The following is a 15,201-nucleotide window of genomic DNA, read 5'->3' as shown; positions in this document are numbered from 1 at the left end:
CCTTAAAGACAATTTTTATGAGTGTTCGTGACACAACTACTAAGACCTGATCACCTGATCACACACTAATTATTTACCCAAGGAATTAAGGAACACACTATATTAATTTTCCTTTGTGTATCTTCAGAAAGAGTGACTCCTTTACCCAATCCAGAAGTTCTATGAATTTTGCAGAACTCCTCCATATAGTAGAGCCCCGAGGGGTGCAAAGTTTCTTCCATTCTCTTCCGTGTCACTGATGGATCCATATGCAAGAGTAGCCCCCAACTCCACTTCTAATCTATACAATTTCCTGGTTGATGAGCTTTTTCTCACCTCACCTTTAGTTTTGCAATCTGGAGCCGTAGCAATTATGTGTAAAACGGCCAGCAGGACAATCTCAGGCATGCTTACCTTTAAATAAGTCCCAAATAAATAGACAGGACTTGCTCCCAGCAAACATGTCTGAAACTAGAGCATTAACAGCTTAAGCACTAGCTCATATAGCTTCACGCTGAGCTGCAAATGAGACACTGGAATCCACTGCTGTGCTGCAATTGTTACAATACAGAAACAATGAACCTTGGGATCCAACATTCTCTAACCAAGAACTCAAGAAGCAAGTTAACTGGAGTGGAGGGAAATAAATGTTCTGAAGTGTTCCTTATCAGCACAGTTATATGCCTGCTGATTTGCTATCTGTAACCAAAATCTAGTGGCTGGAAGGGCAAGCAAAATGTTCAGCACGAAAAAAAATACATCTGTTTTGGAGGCTCAAAGTATTTCCTGAAAGACCCCAGAAAAATATGGTTGTTCCTGTTCATTTCACCACCCGAATCAGCTATAGCTTCAGTGTTGATTAAAAGAAATTGAACTCTTCCTTCCAGTTAACAAGCAATGTTGTCAGGTAGCTGGTAAGATTTGGCTGAGAGATGGTGGTTGATTTTTTAGCCAGCAACAAGGAATGTGGAACTGCAGCTGCAGAGACTGCATGCAAGAACGCCACCTTGTTAGCAGAAGGGGAGCCCTGCAGGGGTGCCTTATAATAAATAATAATAATAATGTTGGTGGCTGTTTTAATTTATTTAGCTACCCTACAACCTAAGTTCCCAAGGAGGGTTGCCACAATGTAAAAATACGGCATTAAAACCAGTTTAAAACAACTTACTATCACAAAAATAGGATGCATCCTTAAAGTATACATCTCAGGGTTATGTTTTAGAGGCCAGGTTAAAGAGAGCATTCGATGAGAAGGGCCATTCAATAGTGAAGGTGCCAAATGAAGGTTCCACAACTTAGGTGCTGCCACAGAGAATGTCCTCATGCAGGCCACCACCATGAACTTCTGAATGCAATGGTCCTACCAAGAAAGCCCCCTCTGCTGATCTTAGCACCTGAGAGGGCCTTAGGGAAGCAGATGGTCTTTCCAAAATTCGGCACCTGCATCATTTAGGGCTTCAAACATTAAGGTGAGCACCTTGAATTAGCCCTGGAAACAAGCTGTCAACCAATGCCCCTGCTTTAAAACAGGGGTTATGAGAGATCTAAACGACACCCCAGAAAGTAACGTGGCCATTGCATTTTGGACACAGCAGGAGCAGGATTTTAGTCGCTGCACGTTTCCTGGGTCTTCTCTCTCCCACAAAACTGTTAACATCTTGCTCTGGGCACTCGTGTACCCAATTCTTCCTGGCCTGGCCTTTTTCTCTATGCACGAAAGGTGCAGCGTGGGAAACGGGTGCCCCTCGTGTGCCACTGGAAGTCCCACCACAAACATTTTAGACTCCTTTTGCACAGCCCCAAGCCACCACAAGGGGGACACGTTGTACCTGGTGGGCGGGGAATTCATAGCAAAATGTATCCCATCTCATTGAACCTAGCCTTGGAGAAGCCCAAAAACCTGTTCTCAGACTTGCAGGGGACTGAAAAGGCATGGAAATGTTTGGCAATGTCTGGCTCTCCAAAGCTAAAATGGAACAAGAGGGGCTGAAAATCTTGTTCTGGCCACTCCAGAACATCAACTTGACTCTTCTTGCCCTTCCCTTTTTCTCTATATGTTCAATTTACTCTTTAAAATGTCAACGTCTCTGTAAACTGGACTCTTTGAAGAGGAATTTGTTATGCATACCAGGCAAACAGATTTGACAGGATTCTTTTTCCCTCCCTTTAAATGGAAGGAAGTAGAAGGCCACTCTCCCTCCAGTGATTCTTACTGCTAACCATCTTAAAACTAAATTCAGCCGCTATATATTTCATCCGCTTGTTTAAATAGCTCATTGCCTCTAAACCTATTTAGATGCTTCTAAATCCCCAAGGCAGGGGGAGTCAAATCCAAGGGCATATAAAAAATGCCACAGGGTAATAAAAGGAAAAATACAACTCAGTCTGAAATATTATTGCAACGCAATCACTGGCGCTCTCATTGTACTTTATTAATTCAGTACTGTCAGGAGTGGTACTCGTTTGCAAATATTTCTTCACAGATTGACTTGCTTTAAAGCAAGAAAGGAATTAAAAAATGAATTACATGTATCATTATCATGGTAGAAGAGGCTGTGGTTTTTATGCTTTGGCTGCAAGCATTCGTGCCAGTTTTACCAAATTTTTGCACAATCCTAATTGCATTTACTCAGAAACAAGACCCACTGTTGTCAGTAGATGCTGCATCCAAGTAAGATGCTTAGAACTGCAGTCAACACAGATACAGTTCTTAAAATGCCTTCTCTTCCAAGCATGTGAAATTTGTATAGTCCTTGAACAAGGCTGATATGTTCTCACAAGGTCTTGAAAATTCCAGTACCCTTGGTGCCCTGCAATAAACTGAAAGCAGACAGCTATGCTGGGACACAGGCAAGAATCCTGTCACGTGATTGGCTATGAACTAGAAGATCTAATTTTAGAGCTAGTCCACAGCTACGGTGTGTCCCTTTAAGCTTTTTAAAGTCAAGTAGCTTCAAACTCAGGGATGAAAATTCAACAGGTGCCCTTTAACTCTGCCACATCTCAGGAGGAGCTGAGTTAATGAACCTTTCAGTCTTGGGTCCTGTGTATATTTACTCAGAATTAGTCCCAGTGAATCCAAAGAGACTTAATTCTAAATGCATGCACACAGAATTACAGCCATGTGGTCCAATCATGTCCACATTTACCTGGAAGAACGACAATTTGTGTTGACTGGGGTAGTGTCCTTATTGTTACCTGTGAAGTCAGCATAGGACAACCTTTGCTGCTCAAATATTCTGCCAAAGCACAGCTGGAACATATAAATTGTTATATTTTATTATGAAATGTGGAGTTTCTTCCCCATGCCAACCGTATGCCCAAATATATGATTCACATATATTTCATGACAAAGTATTGGACAAACTGACTTAGGTAAGCTACTAAAATAATGTACTACATTTCAATATAGCACAATTTTTATAAGAAAGAGGGCCATTCTGGCCTGTAGTATGAGTACCATTATATTAACTGTGGAAAAAGAGTCCCAGCTTTTAAAGGCTTTCCAAAGAAATTGACAATTTCCAAAAGGTTTCCACTAAAACTGTGTGTGGGGGGGGAGAATATCATACAGAAATAGCCACATGAAAAATATAATTCTGGCCGAGTATAAGCTTTTAGAGACTTGCACCCTTGTTTGCGAGTTCTGCAACACTTGAAGAACACAGAACAAGGGTATGTTCTGGATCTTGTGCTGAGCTTTAGAATCAGTGAGACGCCATACTGCTTTCCATAGTCAGTGTGCTGTCTGAAAGTTTCTCTCTATTCTTCCAAACTTTGACAATGCCTGGGGAATCCCCTGACCTTGTGCTTAGCCTTGGGAAGCAGAAATAGAAGCACTGGCAAGGTCACAGTCCCTACAAATTTAATGTGATGAGGACAAATCCCTGAACGGTTGCACTGGGCTTCAAGAGGTGCTCCGGCTCCTCTGAAACTCAAGAGCAGCACTGCAGCGAAGACCTCCGGGCTCCCACTTTATGGAGAGCAAGGGTCAACAGCAAGCAAAAAATTCCGGCTGGCTCTTGAAGCTAGTCAATATTTGTGAACGGTGCTAGAGTCATCAGAGAGAGTCAGGTGCAGGCCTTGCCAGTGTCCCTGATAGCAGGCTCACATAAGATATTTTGAACTTTCCAAAGGAAGTGAAAGATAACAAGTATAGAATGTTTTTTTTTTGGGGGGGAGAGATAAATCTCTGCATTGCCACAATATTTCCTTCGTGCACACATGTAGCTGCTGCAGTACTGAGACTCCTCCAGTTTGCCTGCATTTACTTCCAATCAGGTCCTATAACATGAGGCAGAAGAAGCTGCATCAATGCCACCCGGGGGGGGGGGGGAGAGGGAGAAAGGAAGGAAGGAAGGAAGGAAGGAAGGAAGGAAGGAAGGAAGGAAGGAAGGAAGAGCCAGCATGCCTACCTTCTGGTTCTGTGGGCCATCACTATCGTCAAAGATGCCATCTTCTTGCTGGTCATAATCAGGACCTCCCAGAAGCCGTATTCGCTTTTCGCACTGCTTTTTTGCTACAGTTAGCTGGTTAATATACCTCTTCATGTTCCGGGCTCTCAGGTGGTCAGCTTTCATTGCAGCTGTCTCTTTACCTTTACTCTCTATCAAAAACAATTGTTAAAAATTTAACTTTTTGAACTTAAAAAGGTCAGCATGTAATGAATTTTGAAGAATAGACCCATATAGCAGTCTTGACTTCAAAACACACACACACACACACAAAAAAAAACAACCACACCTTGTAGTAAAAGTAAGGATTGTCTCCTAGTGCCAAGGTATTACAGTTCACAAAAGTAGCTTTGCGTTTCTTTCCTTTATGCCACAAACAGCTAACAGAGATACAAATTGTGCAAGCTGACTAATAAACTTTATTGGTCCACAACACTTTTTATCATCATAGAAATGTATTGTTCATAAACGGTTTACATGTTAGCTTTTTATTATTATTTTCACCCCTGAAACATCTAAGAGTCTTGTGGCACCTTAAAAATCAACAAACATATTACAGCATAAGGTTTTCTGGGCTACAGTCGACTTCATCAGATGTTGTGGGAGGAGAATTGTTAAGGCTGCTCCACTTCCAGGTGGGGCTGTGTTGCGGGCAGGCCACAAGGCCTCCCACACACAGCAGGGGCTGGTCTAAACCCCCACATCATCGGGGAGACCCTGGCCGCATCACACAACCCTTCCCACCCTGTTTTCAAGCATTCAACATTTTGGCCTTGCTATGGATCTCAGTTGGTTGCCTGTTGAGGGGGCCTGGTAGGAATTTCCCCACTTGGCAAATTGGCACTGGCCATTTGGTTTTCACCTACCTCGTAGCAACCGTCACAACTTTTGTAAGGTTTGGCTGTTAGGCATTGGTAAAACCTGGTTTGGGGGAGGGGAGGTGTGGCCATCACCTGTCCCTCCATTTTTAAGGGTATTCCATTAAAGGGATCCGGGATGTATGGATCTTGTCCAAAGCCCAGGTAGGGGCTAGGGCCATGCCACAATTGGGGACCCTGGGGGAGCTCTTAGTTGATATACATCAACAGGGCTCCCCCTATTGGTGGTTGACCCTTACTGGACTACCTGCATGGCGGGCAGGAATCAGATATAGTCAGTTCAATTCCAATGCCTAAGCCAATACCGCTCACATTCTGTAACCAATAAAGCTGTGGCCCAAATTTGCCCATTTAACCTAATATACTGTGTCCAGGTTCAACATAAGGGGGAGGCCTTGGGGTCTTGACACGCAACAGTGAGGTCAGAGAGGCATCTTAAAAACAAATCCGATTAAATGCACATCCATATAGGTTGGCCACAGTCTTTGTCCCACCAGAAAAGAAAGTACTACATTCTCAGTGATCACTTATCTCTTCATAGTTAGCAATTTTCAAAAGATCAGTTGTATGTAAATCTTAGGTGAAAATAAGGAAGGAGTCAAGGGTGGGGTGGGGGGTGCTCTTGCTTCCTTGTACATGAAACCTTTAAATTAATAGTGAAGGATATCCTGTACACACAAAAAAGCATGTTTAATTGTAAGTGATGTTTCTACAGCAACCATCCCAAACTGATGAAGGCACTTGCTAGAATCTAAAATTATTAAAATAACCCCTCCTTAGCAGGAATATTCCAAGATCTCATGGATAGCTTTCTTAATTACATTGGAAGCGTGGTTCTCTAATAGCTTAGTTGACGAACAAATTGGCTCCTGAACGTCAAAAACCCAGAAGTAGGTGTTACGGTTTTCGAACGTTTTTCAGAAGCCGAACGTCTGATGCGGCTGTTGGCTATTGCTTCCAGGGCTCCTGCACCAATTGGAAGCTGTGCCTCGGTTTTCGAACATTTCAGAAGTTGAACAGATTTCCGGAACGGATTATGTTCGAGAACCAAGGTACCACTGTATAATCAAATTTAACCTAGGTAACAAAGCTATGAATTATAAGTTTGCCAACTATTATTGATCTTGGTGGATGCAAACATGCCTCAAACATTCAGATCAGTTCTGGCGGCCATGAACGGATGGGAGAGTTATCCTATTTTTATAATACAACAGTTCTGATCAACCAGGAAACCATTTGAGCAGGTTTTAATTGTTCTTTGAGGCAAAATTCAGGAAGTCTCTTTGTCCTACAGTTTAAATTTTGTTTATACAAATGTCTAAAAATATGCAGATGAACTTTCAGAACAACCAGTGACACATGTGTTTTAAGATGAAAGAAAACAGGTGTTTCCTTTAGGGAGCCTAACATGGTTCTCAAGGCAAGTTTTGCTCCATTTAGCTCAGTAACAGAACAGAGTATTAATTGAAGATATTTAAATAAACCCTCTATTAACTACAAGAAAGAGATTACAAAATTAGCAAAAGAATATAAATGCCTGATCACAACCAGAATAAAAAAAATCTGCATTTGTGGAAACACATCTGCCATAATAAAAAGTGAACCACTGCAAAGCACTAATTACAGAATAGTAAATGATGCATTAATTAGCCTCCTTTATATGCTTCAGGTACTTTATGTACATTAGGAGCTCTCCTCGAGCACACAAGAGGTGCTTTTCGCAAAATGACTGCTAAACAACTTCAAGTCCATGAGATACAAGTTACAAATACAGTGGTACTGAAGCCTTGGAAGTCAAACGGAATCCGTTCTGGAAGTCCGTTCAACTTCCAAAACGGTTTGTAAACCAAGGTGCGGGCTTCCAATTGGCTGCAGGAAGCTTCGGCAGCCAATCAGAAGCCACGGAAGTCCCGTCGGATGTTCGGCTTCCAAAAATAGTTCGCAAACCGGAACAGTCACTTCCACAACCATCAATAAAATGATCTCAAATGTCAATCATAGTTTGTTTTGAAGGCTTTTAAGAACACTATAAAAAGTCACATTTTGGGAGCTGCACAAACTCTGTACTGCTATATCTGACAGAAAAGCTAGAAGTTAATTGCAACAGCACCTGATGAGAATCTGCAAGAAATTAAAACCCAAGGCATAAAACAGGTGCCGGTGAGAGTTAGGAAAGCTTTTCAAAATGATTTTTTCCTAGCAATGACTACTAAACTATTTTGCATCACCACCTGCACTCTGAGAGAATGGGTTTCTCGGTTTCTGGTCTGACTACAGGGCTAAAGTCTTCCCAAAACTTGTATAAAACCTGAGTGCTATCTATCATCACACTCTTATAGGTAGAGAAGCCAAGACAACACTTTAAAAAAAAGAATCTTGCAGCACCGTTGAGGACTAACAAATTTATTACAGCATCAGCTTCCATGTCTCAATCACAGAATTCAAACATTTCGAACAGCCCCTATTCTACTGAGTATATTTACAAAACTAGATATATGCAACATTTTTTGTATTTTTTATTATGAATGTGTTTCTCATAGGTATAAATGCAAAAATGAAGAGTAGCATATTTATGCCTACTCAAAATACTAAAAAATTGAAATTCCTTCACCACCCACACCTAAACGATTAAGCTGTACAAATTGGTTCCTGTACACACAGAAGTGCACTTTTTCGCATCAACTTAAAAAGCTAGTACAAATTGTACCTACTTACACTGAAACATTCAAGTGGAAGAAACTGCGTAGCCTCCTACAATTACTGATTCAGAATCTCTTAAGCTCTGAGGGAGCAAGATCTTTTGAAGAAGAAATGACCCCAGGTGGAGTATTTGTCAAAATTTTGAAAGTGAAGGCTATTCTCATACAGAAAAGTACAACTAACAAGGATCTTTTTCTGGCCCATAACCAAGTGGGTAAAAGAACAAGTAATTCAAGACTGTGAATCAGACCTTCTCTTGAAAACACTTGGTTGGCTGAAATTTGAGAATACCACCTTTCCCTATGCCACCTTCCCATTCTTCCAAAGGTATCCAGTCTGCCACAAGTCCACAGCTAACTTTTTCCACAACAAGTGAGTAGAAATGAGTATTCCATAAAGATTTTTTGCATTCTACAAAAATGCGTAAGGAAAGTCAAGAAACAGAATATACACAGATATCAAGATTTTGATCAATAAGCTTGACATTTAAACCACAGTTGTGACTCAAATGGGAAACTGTAGTTTGAAGAGACAGAGATAAAGCCAACAAACAAAAGGCGGGTGTGTGGGGTGTGTGGCTCCAGGATGCTTTTCCAGCTTAACAACACCCTAACAAATTCCATATCCCTTTTGTTGACCTTCAGCAGCCTCCACTATTGCCTGGTATCAATGAACTGGACAATCAAGGATATGGTAAACAAGTATCTGGGAAAATTCAAAATAAAATGCAATATTATTTATGTCTACTTTGAAGCAAGTCTCTGTGAGGTATAAAGAACTTATACAGAGTTGCAGCCTGCAATGCTGATCTGCAGAAACTTATTGTTTTTTATTGAATTTATATACCTTCCATTTTTCCTTCTAAGCCAAATAGAACACTATAAAAATTAATACTATAAATACTATAAAATTTACATACAGAATCAGAAGTGGTTTGAAAAATACACAGCTCTCAGTTGCTGCACTCCCCTGAACATGGGACAGTAGTACTATAAGCTCAGGGTCTGCCACAAAATTAAGTAATTATTTATTGATTTGATTTCCATACCGCCTTTCTCCTAAGGCACTCAAGATGGTTTACAATTTGAAACGCTAAAACAAACACATTATATAAAACATAGAGTGGCAAAGTGATATAGGGCCAACTGGTAGCCAATGGTATGGGCCTGGGCTGCAGATACACTAAATAGAGAAGACCTTTAAAAAAAAACTATTGTTAGTTTGTTATATAAACTTTTAAAAAGTATTTTTCTTCTTTAGAAGACACAGGGAGTATTATTTCAGCAGAAGCCCATAGTAATTTCACAGGATGATGGAAATTGGAGAGAGCTCCATTTTCTGTCAAGGAAGGAAGGGAGATGTGCAATCAATTCTAAAAGCTGCACGGAAGAGGCTTTGTGACACACATTCAGTGTTCTTTGCAGCAATATTTCTAATCATGCTGAGGGGGTACTTAAAAAGGACGTAATGAGAGAGATTAGTTGTCAGCTTGTCATCCTAATGGCCATTTGCTGCAAATGCCAGCAAGCTGCTATGAAGAGAGAAACACTGACGCATTTTTGAGGTAAGGGGTTCTTACCTGCAGCTCAGGGAGAGGGGATTTCGGAGGGGAAGGACATTCCAGTGGACCAAGTAGCAAAAAAAAAGCAACAACTTGGCTTGCAGCAACCCTTTTTTTTAATGAAGAAGCAGTAGAACAGTGGTACCTCAGGTTAAGTACTTAATTCGTTCCGGAGGTCCGTACTTAACCTGAAACTGTTCTTAACCTGAAGCACCACTTTAGCTAATGGGGCCTCCTGCTGCCGCTGTGCCGCCGGAGCACAATTTCTGTTCTCATCCTGAAGCAAAGTTCTTAACCTGAGGCAATATTTCTCGGTTAGCGGAGTCTGTAACCTGAAGCGTATGTAACCTGAAGCGTATGTAACCTGAGGTACCACTGTACAGTCATACCTCGGCTCCCGAACGCCTTGGAAGTCAAAGGTTCCGGCTCCCGAATGATCGAAAACTGGAAGTGAGCGTTCCAGTTTTCGAATGTTCTTTTGGAAGCCGAACGTCCGACGGGGCTTCCGCGGCTTCCGATTGGCTGCAGGAACTTCCTGCAGCCAATCAGAAGCCATGCTTTGGAAGTCGAACGTTTCGGAAGTCGAACGGACTTCCGGAACGTATTCTATTTGACTTCCGAAGTATGACTGTGGTTAAAATGTTATTATAGACACTAAAAACATCCAAGGGCACCATTTGCTATCTCAGCAGAGATCCATTGAGTTTTTAATAGTTGTATTCCTGAATATGAATTCTAGAAACCTGATTCCTGGACCTGGAGAGCTTAACCACAGTGGTTTGAGTACTGGTGATTATAAGGCTGGATTACTGCAATGCACTCTATGTGGTGCTTCCCTCGCACTTGGCCTCTAAACTGCAGTTAAGTGCAGAATGCTGCAGTATAGTTGCTGGTAAAGGTAAAGGTAAAGGTACCCCTGCCCGAGCGGGCCAGTCTTGACAGACTCTGGGGTTTGTGCGCCCATCTCACATCTATTGGCCGGGGGCCAGCGCTGTCCGGAGACACTTCCGGGTCACGTGGCCAGCGTGACAACGCTGCTCTGGCGAGCCAGAGCCGCACACGGAACGCCGTTTACCTTCCCGCTGGTAAGCGGTACCTATTTATCTACTTGCCCCCGGGGGTGCTTTCGAACTGCTAGGTTGGCAGGCGCTGGGACCGAGCAGCGGGAGCGCACCCCGCCGCGGGGATTCGAACCGCCGACCTTTCGATCGGCAAGCCCTAGGCGCTGAGGCTTTAGCCCACAGCGCCACCCGCGTCCCTATAGTTGCTGGTACAGTGAGCTTATATCACCTCTGCTCATTTGTTACCAGGTCATGGTCAAGGTGTTACTATTGCCTTGCTTGTTCCGATTCAGCTGTAAACAACGCGTTTTCCCAGGAAAAGTGGCAGGGACAAACTCTGCTTGGATCCGTGCCTACAAATGACAGCACAAACGGAAGTCTGCATGAGCCCAAGCCCAAACTGTTTGGACATGTATTTAAAAATCAATAACCCAGTGTATGCATTTTCTGCTTGCTAGCAGAAATGGATTCTTGTTGGGTACTATTTCTTTATTTTATTTAATGAAATGTATATACTGCTCAACTGCAATAAAACCGCCAAGTGGTTTGCAAGAAATATTAAAGCTATCGGAAACCTTTAAACAAGAAATAGAAAAGGAAAAAAAATACAGTTGTACCTTGGTTTTCGAACAGCTTAGTTCTCAAACGTTTTGGCTCCCAAACACCAGAAACCAGGAAGTGAATGTTCTGGTTTGCGAACTATTTTTGGAAGCCGAACGTCTGACGTGGCTTCAGCGGCTTCCGATTGGCTGCAGGAGCTTCCTGCAGCCCATCAGAAGCTGCGCTTTGGTTTCCAAACGTTTCGGAAATCGAACGGATTTCCAGAACGGATTCTGTTCGACTTCCAAGGTTCGACTGCAAAAGATAATTAAAATTAACAGTACAGTAAAACGAGATTAAAATACATCAACATCTTGCCTAAGCAAAGGTTATAAGCAAGTGCTGAAAAAAGTACATTGAGGGTGCCTCCCTGATAGGGAGCTTAAAAGACTGATTTCTTATAAGTACAAATTGAGTATTATGTGGGATTTGTAACAGTCCATGCCAATTCCACAGATCAAAGCAGTTGGGTGGGCACATATGGGGTAAGACAATACTGCAAGTAAACAGCGGGTTTTCCAAGGAAAAGTGGCAGGACAAAAGAAAAACGTTCAGACCCATGCCCGGAAACCATGGCTCTGAGCCTACAAATCACAGCACAAACAGAAGTCTCATGCCTATTGTGTATCCTCTCCACTCAGTATCTTATGAAATGGTCTTTCCAGTAAATGAATATATTCATAAATATCTCGCTCTTTGCAAAGGGAAGTTAACAACAACTACTGTTTATATTTTGCCTTTAGTACTATTTCAACATTAGGCTTTTTATGCAATAAATAACCTATTTCAAGTAACCCATTTCAAAGCATGCCTTTAGAAACAGGAACAGAACAAAGATAACTAGAGTATGTAACAAAAATGGAACAGAGAATTATGCACTTAAAATGAAACTGAAGTAAAATGAAGCACGTCATAAATCCACGTAAGGGCACACTAAAACATTCAAATGATTTTGGGGGATGAGCATGCTATTCTGGGATTCTCACTATGCCATTTATTTATCATTATTCATTAATCTTCTATTATGTTATTTATTTGCCAGTAGTGATGTTGGCAGTGCACTGCGCTTATCACAATGGATTGCCAGCGGGCAAAACCCCACAACATAAAAGGCTGCCCTTTCGTCCCCAAATAACTAAAGTGGACAGATGTGAGAAGTGAACCAAAAAGCAAGTAAAATGTACCAGTCTTAAACAAAGGAACAGTCATCTCAGTAAAATAAAAATGATGTACGTGAAGCAAAACTGAAATGGATCAACCAACATTTAGAATGCTGGAAAAGTTTTGAAAGTGGTTCCATTGTTGTTGTAGAAAGCTGAAGGCTAAGAGAGGCATGTTTTCAACCAGCCGCCATTTTTCATCAAACGAAAATACTTTGCTTAGACTCTCTCTGAATGTAGACAAATTTGGCATCAAAACAAAAATGGCCATCTCCTAGGATGATATACATCATTTTAAGATGGTAAAAGAGGGCATGCAATATTACACAGTGGTACCCCCCTCGCATTTTGCAATGTAGCCTCCCCGCTATGTTTGCTTTCCTTATAAACAAAGAAAGAACAGTATTATCAGTTTACAGATGGGATAGCTCAGTTGGTACAGCATAAAACTCTTAATCTCAGACGGCCATGTAAAGAATTAGTTATAAGTTTTATAGTTTTAAACACCTCCCGAAAAGACGCAACTTACCTTTTTGCCTTTTCAACTGTGGAAAGCTGCCGATAGTGGTTGCTTGAACAATTTCCACTAAAATCTGATACCTAGTTACAAAGAGAAGAATACAATCAGATCTTTTTGGCTTTATGGCTAATAGTACCTATAAGCAACAATGAAAGGGAAAACTTTTGAGTGAGGAGTGGAAGGGCTGAGCAGAGTTTTTTGTTTTATGCAGTATAGAGGATAGGACATTTTGGATTGGTTTAATGTTTACACTGACATCTCTACAGTGGTATCTTGGGTTAAGAACTTAATTAGTTCTGGAGGTCCATTCTTAACCTGAAACTGTTCTTAACCTGGGGTACCACTTTAGTTAATGGGGCCTCCTGCTGCCGCTGCACCACCGCTGTGCGATTTCTGTTCTCATCCTGAAGCAAAGTTCTTAACCCGAGGTACTATTTCTGGGTTAGCGAAGTCTGTAACCTGAAGCGTCTGTAACCCGAGGTACCGCTGTACTTTCAAAGTTTCACATGCATCCCTCAGAAGTTATTATCACCATAACGGATTATAACAGTTATAACTCTCAGGGCTGTCAGACTGTAGCAGTTTTCAGAATATTTTTGTTGTCACGTATACAATAATTAAAGGATTAAAAATATTACTAAGACCAGAAATCGTATGTTATCTAAATGTGTGGCTTACAGAAAGACTATAATCTTGCAATTTTGATTCCCGACCCTCAGCTGAGTAGTTTAAGCCAGAGGAAGGGTTGATCAACTGAGGGGCAAGGGAAGTTGCCCACCCCTCAGCTGATCAAGCTTGAGCCAGTGCAGTATGGGGCTGAATGATGTATCTCATCTGCTTCTGAAGAAGCCCAGATACATTTTACACATCGTGATATATCAGTAAACTGCAGTATTTAGCTGCTGATGTATCACGGTGTTAAAATCCAGATATTGCCCAGCCCTGGCTTATATATCTGAGCCTCCCCCTTGGTCTCCCAGAACACACAGAGAAATGAAGTGGGCGGAGCAATGAGAGAAGACGATGGAGCCTTCGGCTGCTGGGGAAGGACTCAGGGGAGGAGCAGGGACCTTCAGTCCTCGCAACTGATTCACTGGGTCAAGACCTACTGGGAAGGGTTGTGGTGACCACTAGGACAGAGCTGTTTTGTTTCTTTCAATAAACAGTTAACTTCACTGGCATTGAGTGCTTTATTGTTGACCTACGCCTGCCTCCAGCTCCTGCCAAGGGTGAAATGAAAAAAAACCCAACAATATGCACAGAGAAAGAAATAAGGCCATGCATGCAATCTGACTCCTGTGAGGAGCCTCAGGAACTCTATAAGCCATCTGGATTGGCCATGCCTGGTATAAATCCTATGATTGTGGCCTATTCCTGTGAGTTCAATAAAGCAAAAACACCTGCCTCCAGAAACACCAGGCTGGAGAATATGCACTTTGGAGATGGGTCATAGTATAGCTATTCATGGCCTCAATTACCTGCATGCCATAAATACTAACTAGAACATGCCTGTTCTCTCTCTGATACAGACTTTGCCCCCAATTCAAGGAATGCCAATGGACCTATTTTGTGTCGACTTTCCTATAAACAAACATGGAATTACCTTAGTTGTTTGAGGAACTCAACATCCGAGTTGCTGTTAATAAGCTTGATGAACTCTTCGTAAGAAGGAGCATATGTGTAGGCTCTTTTGTGATGCTCGTTCACCTGTTCCCGGTACTCCATCTGGACAAGCAACATTTGGTTGATGTAGTTGGGATCACTCAGGAGCTCTACCATGGGTTTCAGTACTAAAGTTTTAAAAAAGAAGAACGCGGCACACATGTAATGCTGAAGACATCTTCATCAAGGAAAAAAACCCCTGTACATTTTGCACTAAATAATATTAGCCTGAATTTATGGATACAAATGAACCACTTCTAAATGCTGGTGTTGCGTTTATTTCAAAAATTCTTAACAGCTTGATCTTATTTACTTGGACACAAATCCCAGTGCCCAGTGGGAAAACTGTTCCCAAGAAGTGTGCATCCCATTGTAGCCTTAAAGAACTTTTCCTAAAAATAGCTGGAGGTGACACACAACCTTAGAAGTTTATAATCACAGGAGTTTGGAAATTCAGTCTGTTAAAATACTGCTGCTTCATGCTTGTGAAGTATTTCCTAGAACCCTGAAAAGAATTAGGAGAGCAAGCTTTAAATCTTTAATTCAATCCATTATAGCTGTAGTTGACTGATCAGTAAGGGCAAATTTTAGATCAGAAGAGCTGCAAATTAAGAGAATACTGGTTT

General features: G+C 41.7%; 1 protein-coding gene across 1 annotated transcript in view; it reads right to left on the bottom strand.

Annotated features, from left to right (window-relative positions):
* SNX25 (sorting nexin 25) overlaps positions 1-15,201 on the bottom strand; it is a 55,388-nt gene that overhangs the window by 19,996 nt on the left and 20,191 nt on the right. The window contains exons 5-7 of the mRNA XM_082237881.1: positions 14,517-14,703; positions 12,923-12,993; positions 4,395-4,585 (exon numbers count right to left, since the gene is read on the bottom strand). Of these exons, the coding sequence (XP_082094007.1) occupies positions 4,395-4,585; positions 12,923-12,993; positions 14,517-14,703 (449 nt within the window). The remainder of the gene's footprint in view (positions 1-4,394; positions 4,586-12,922; positions 12,994-14,516; positions 14,704-15,201) is intronic.

The sequence above is a fragment of the Podarcis vaucheri genome (assembly GCF_965113315.1).
Source record: "Podarcis vaucheri genome assembly, chromosome: 9".
Taxonomy (NCBI): Eukaryota; Metazoa; Chordata; class Lepidosauria; order Squamata; family Lacertidae; genus Podarcis; species Podarcis vaucheri.
Note: the sequence above shows the minus strand (reverse complement) of the source record. Positions and strands in the feature narration are given on the sequence as shown.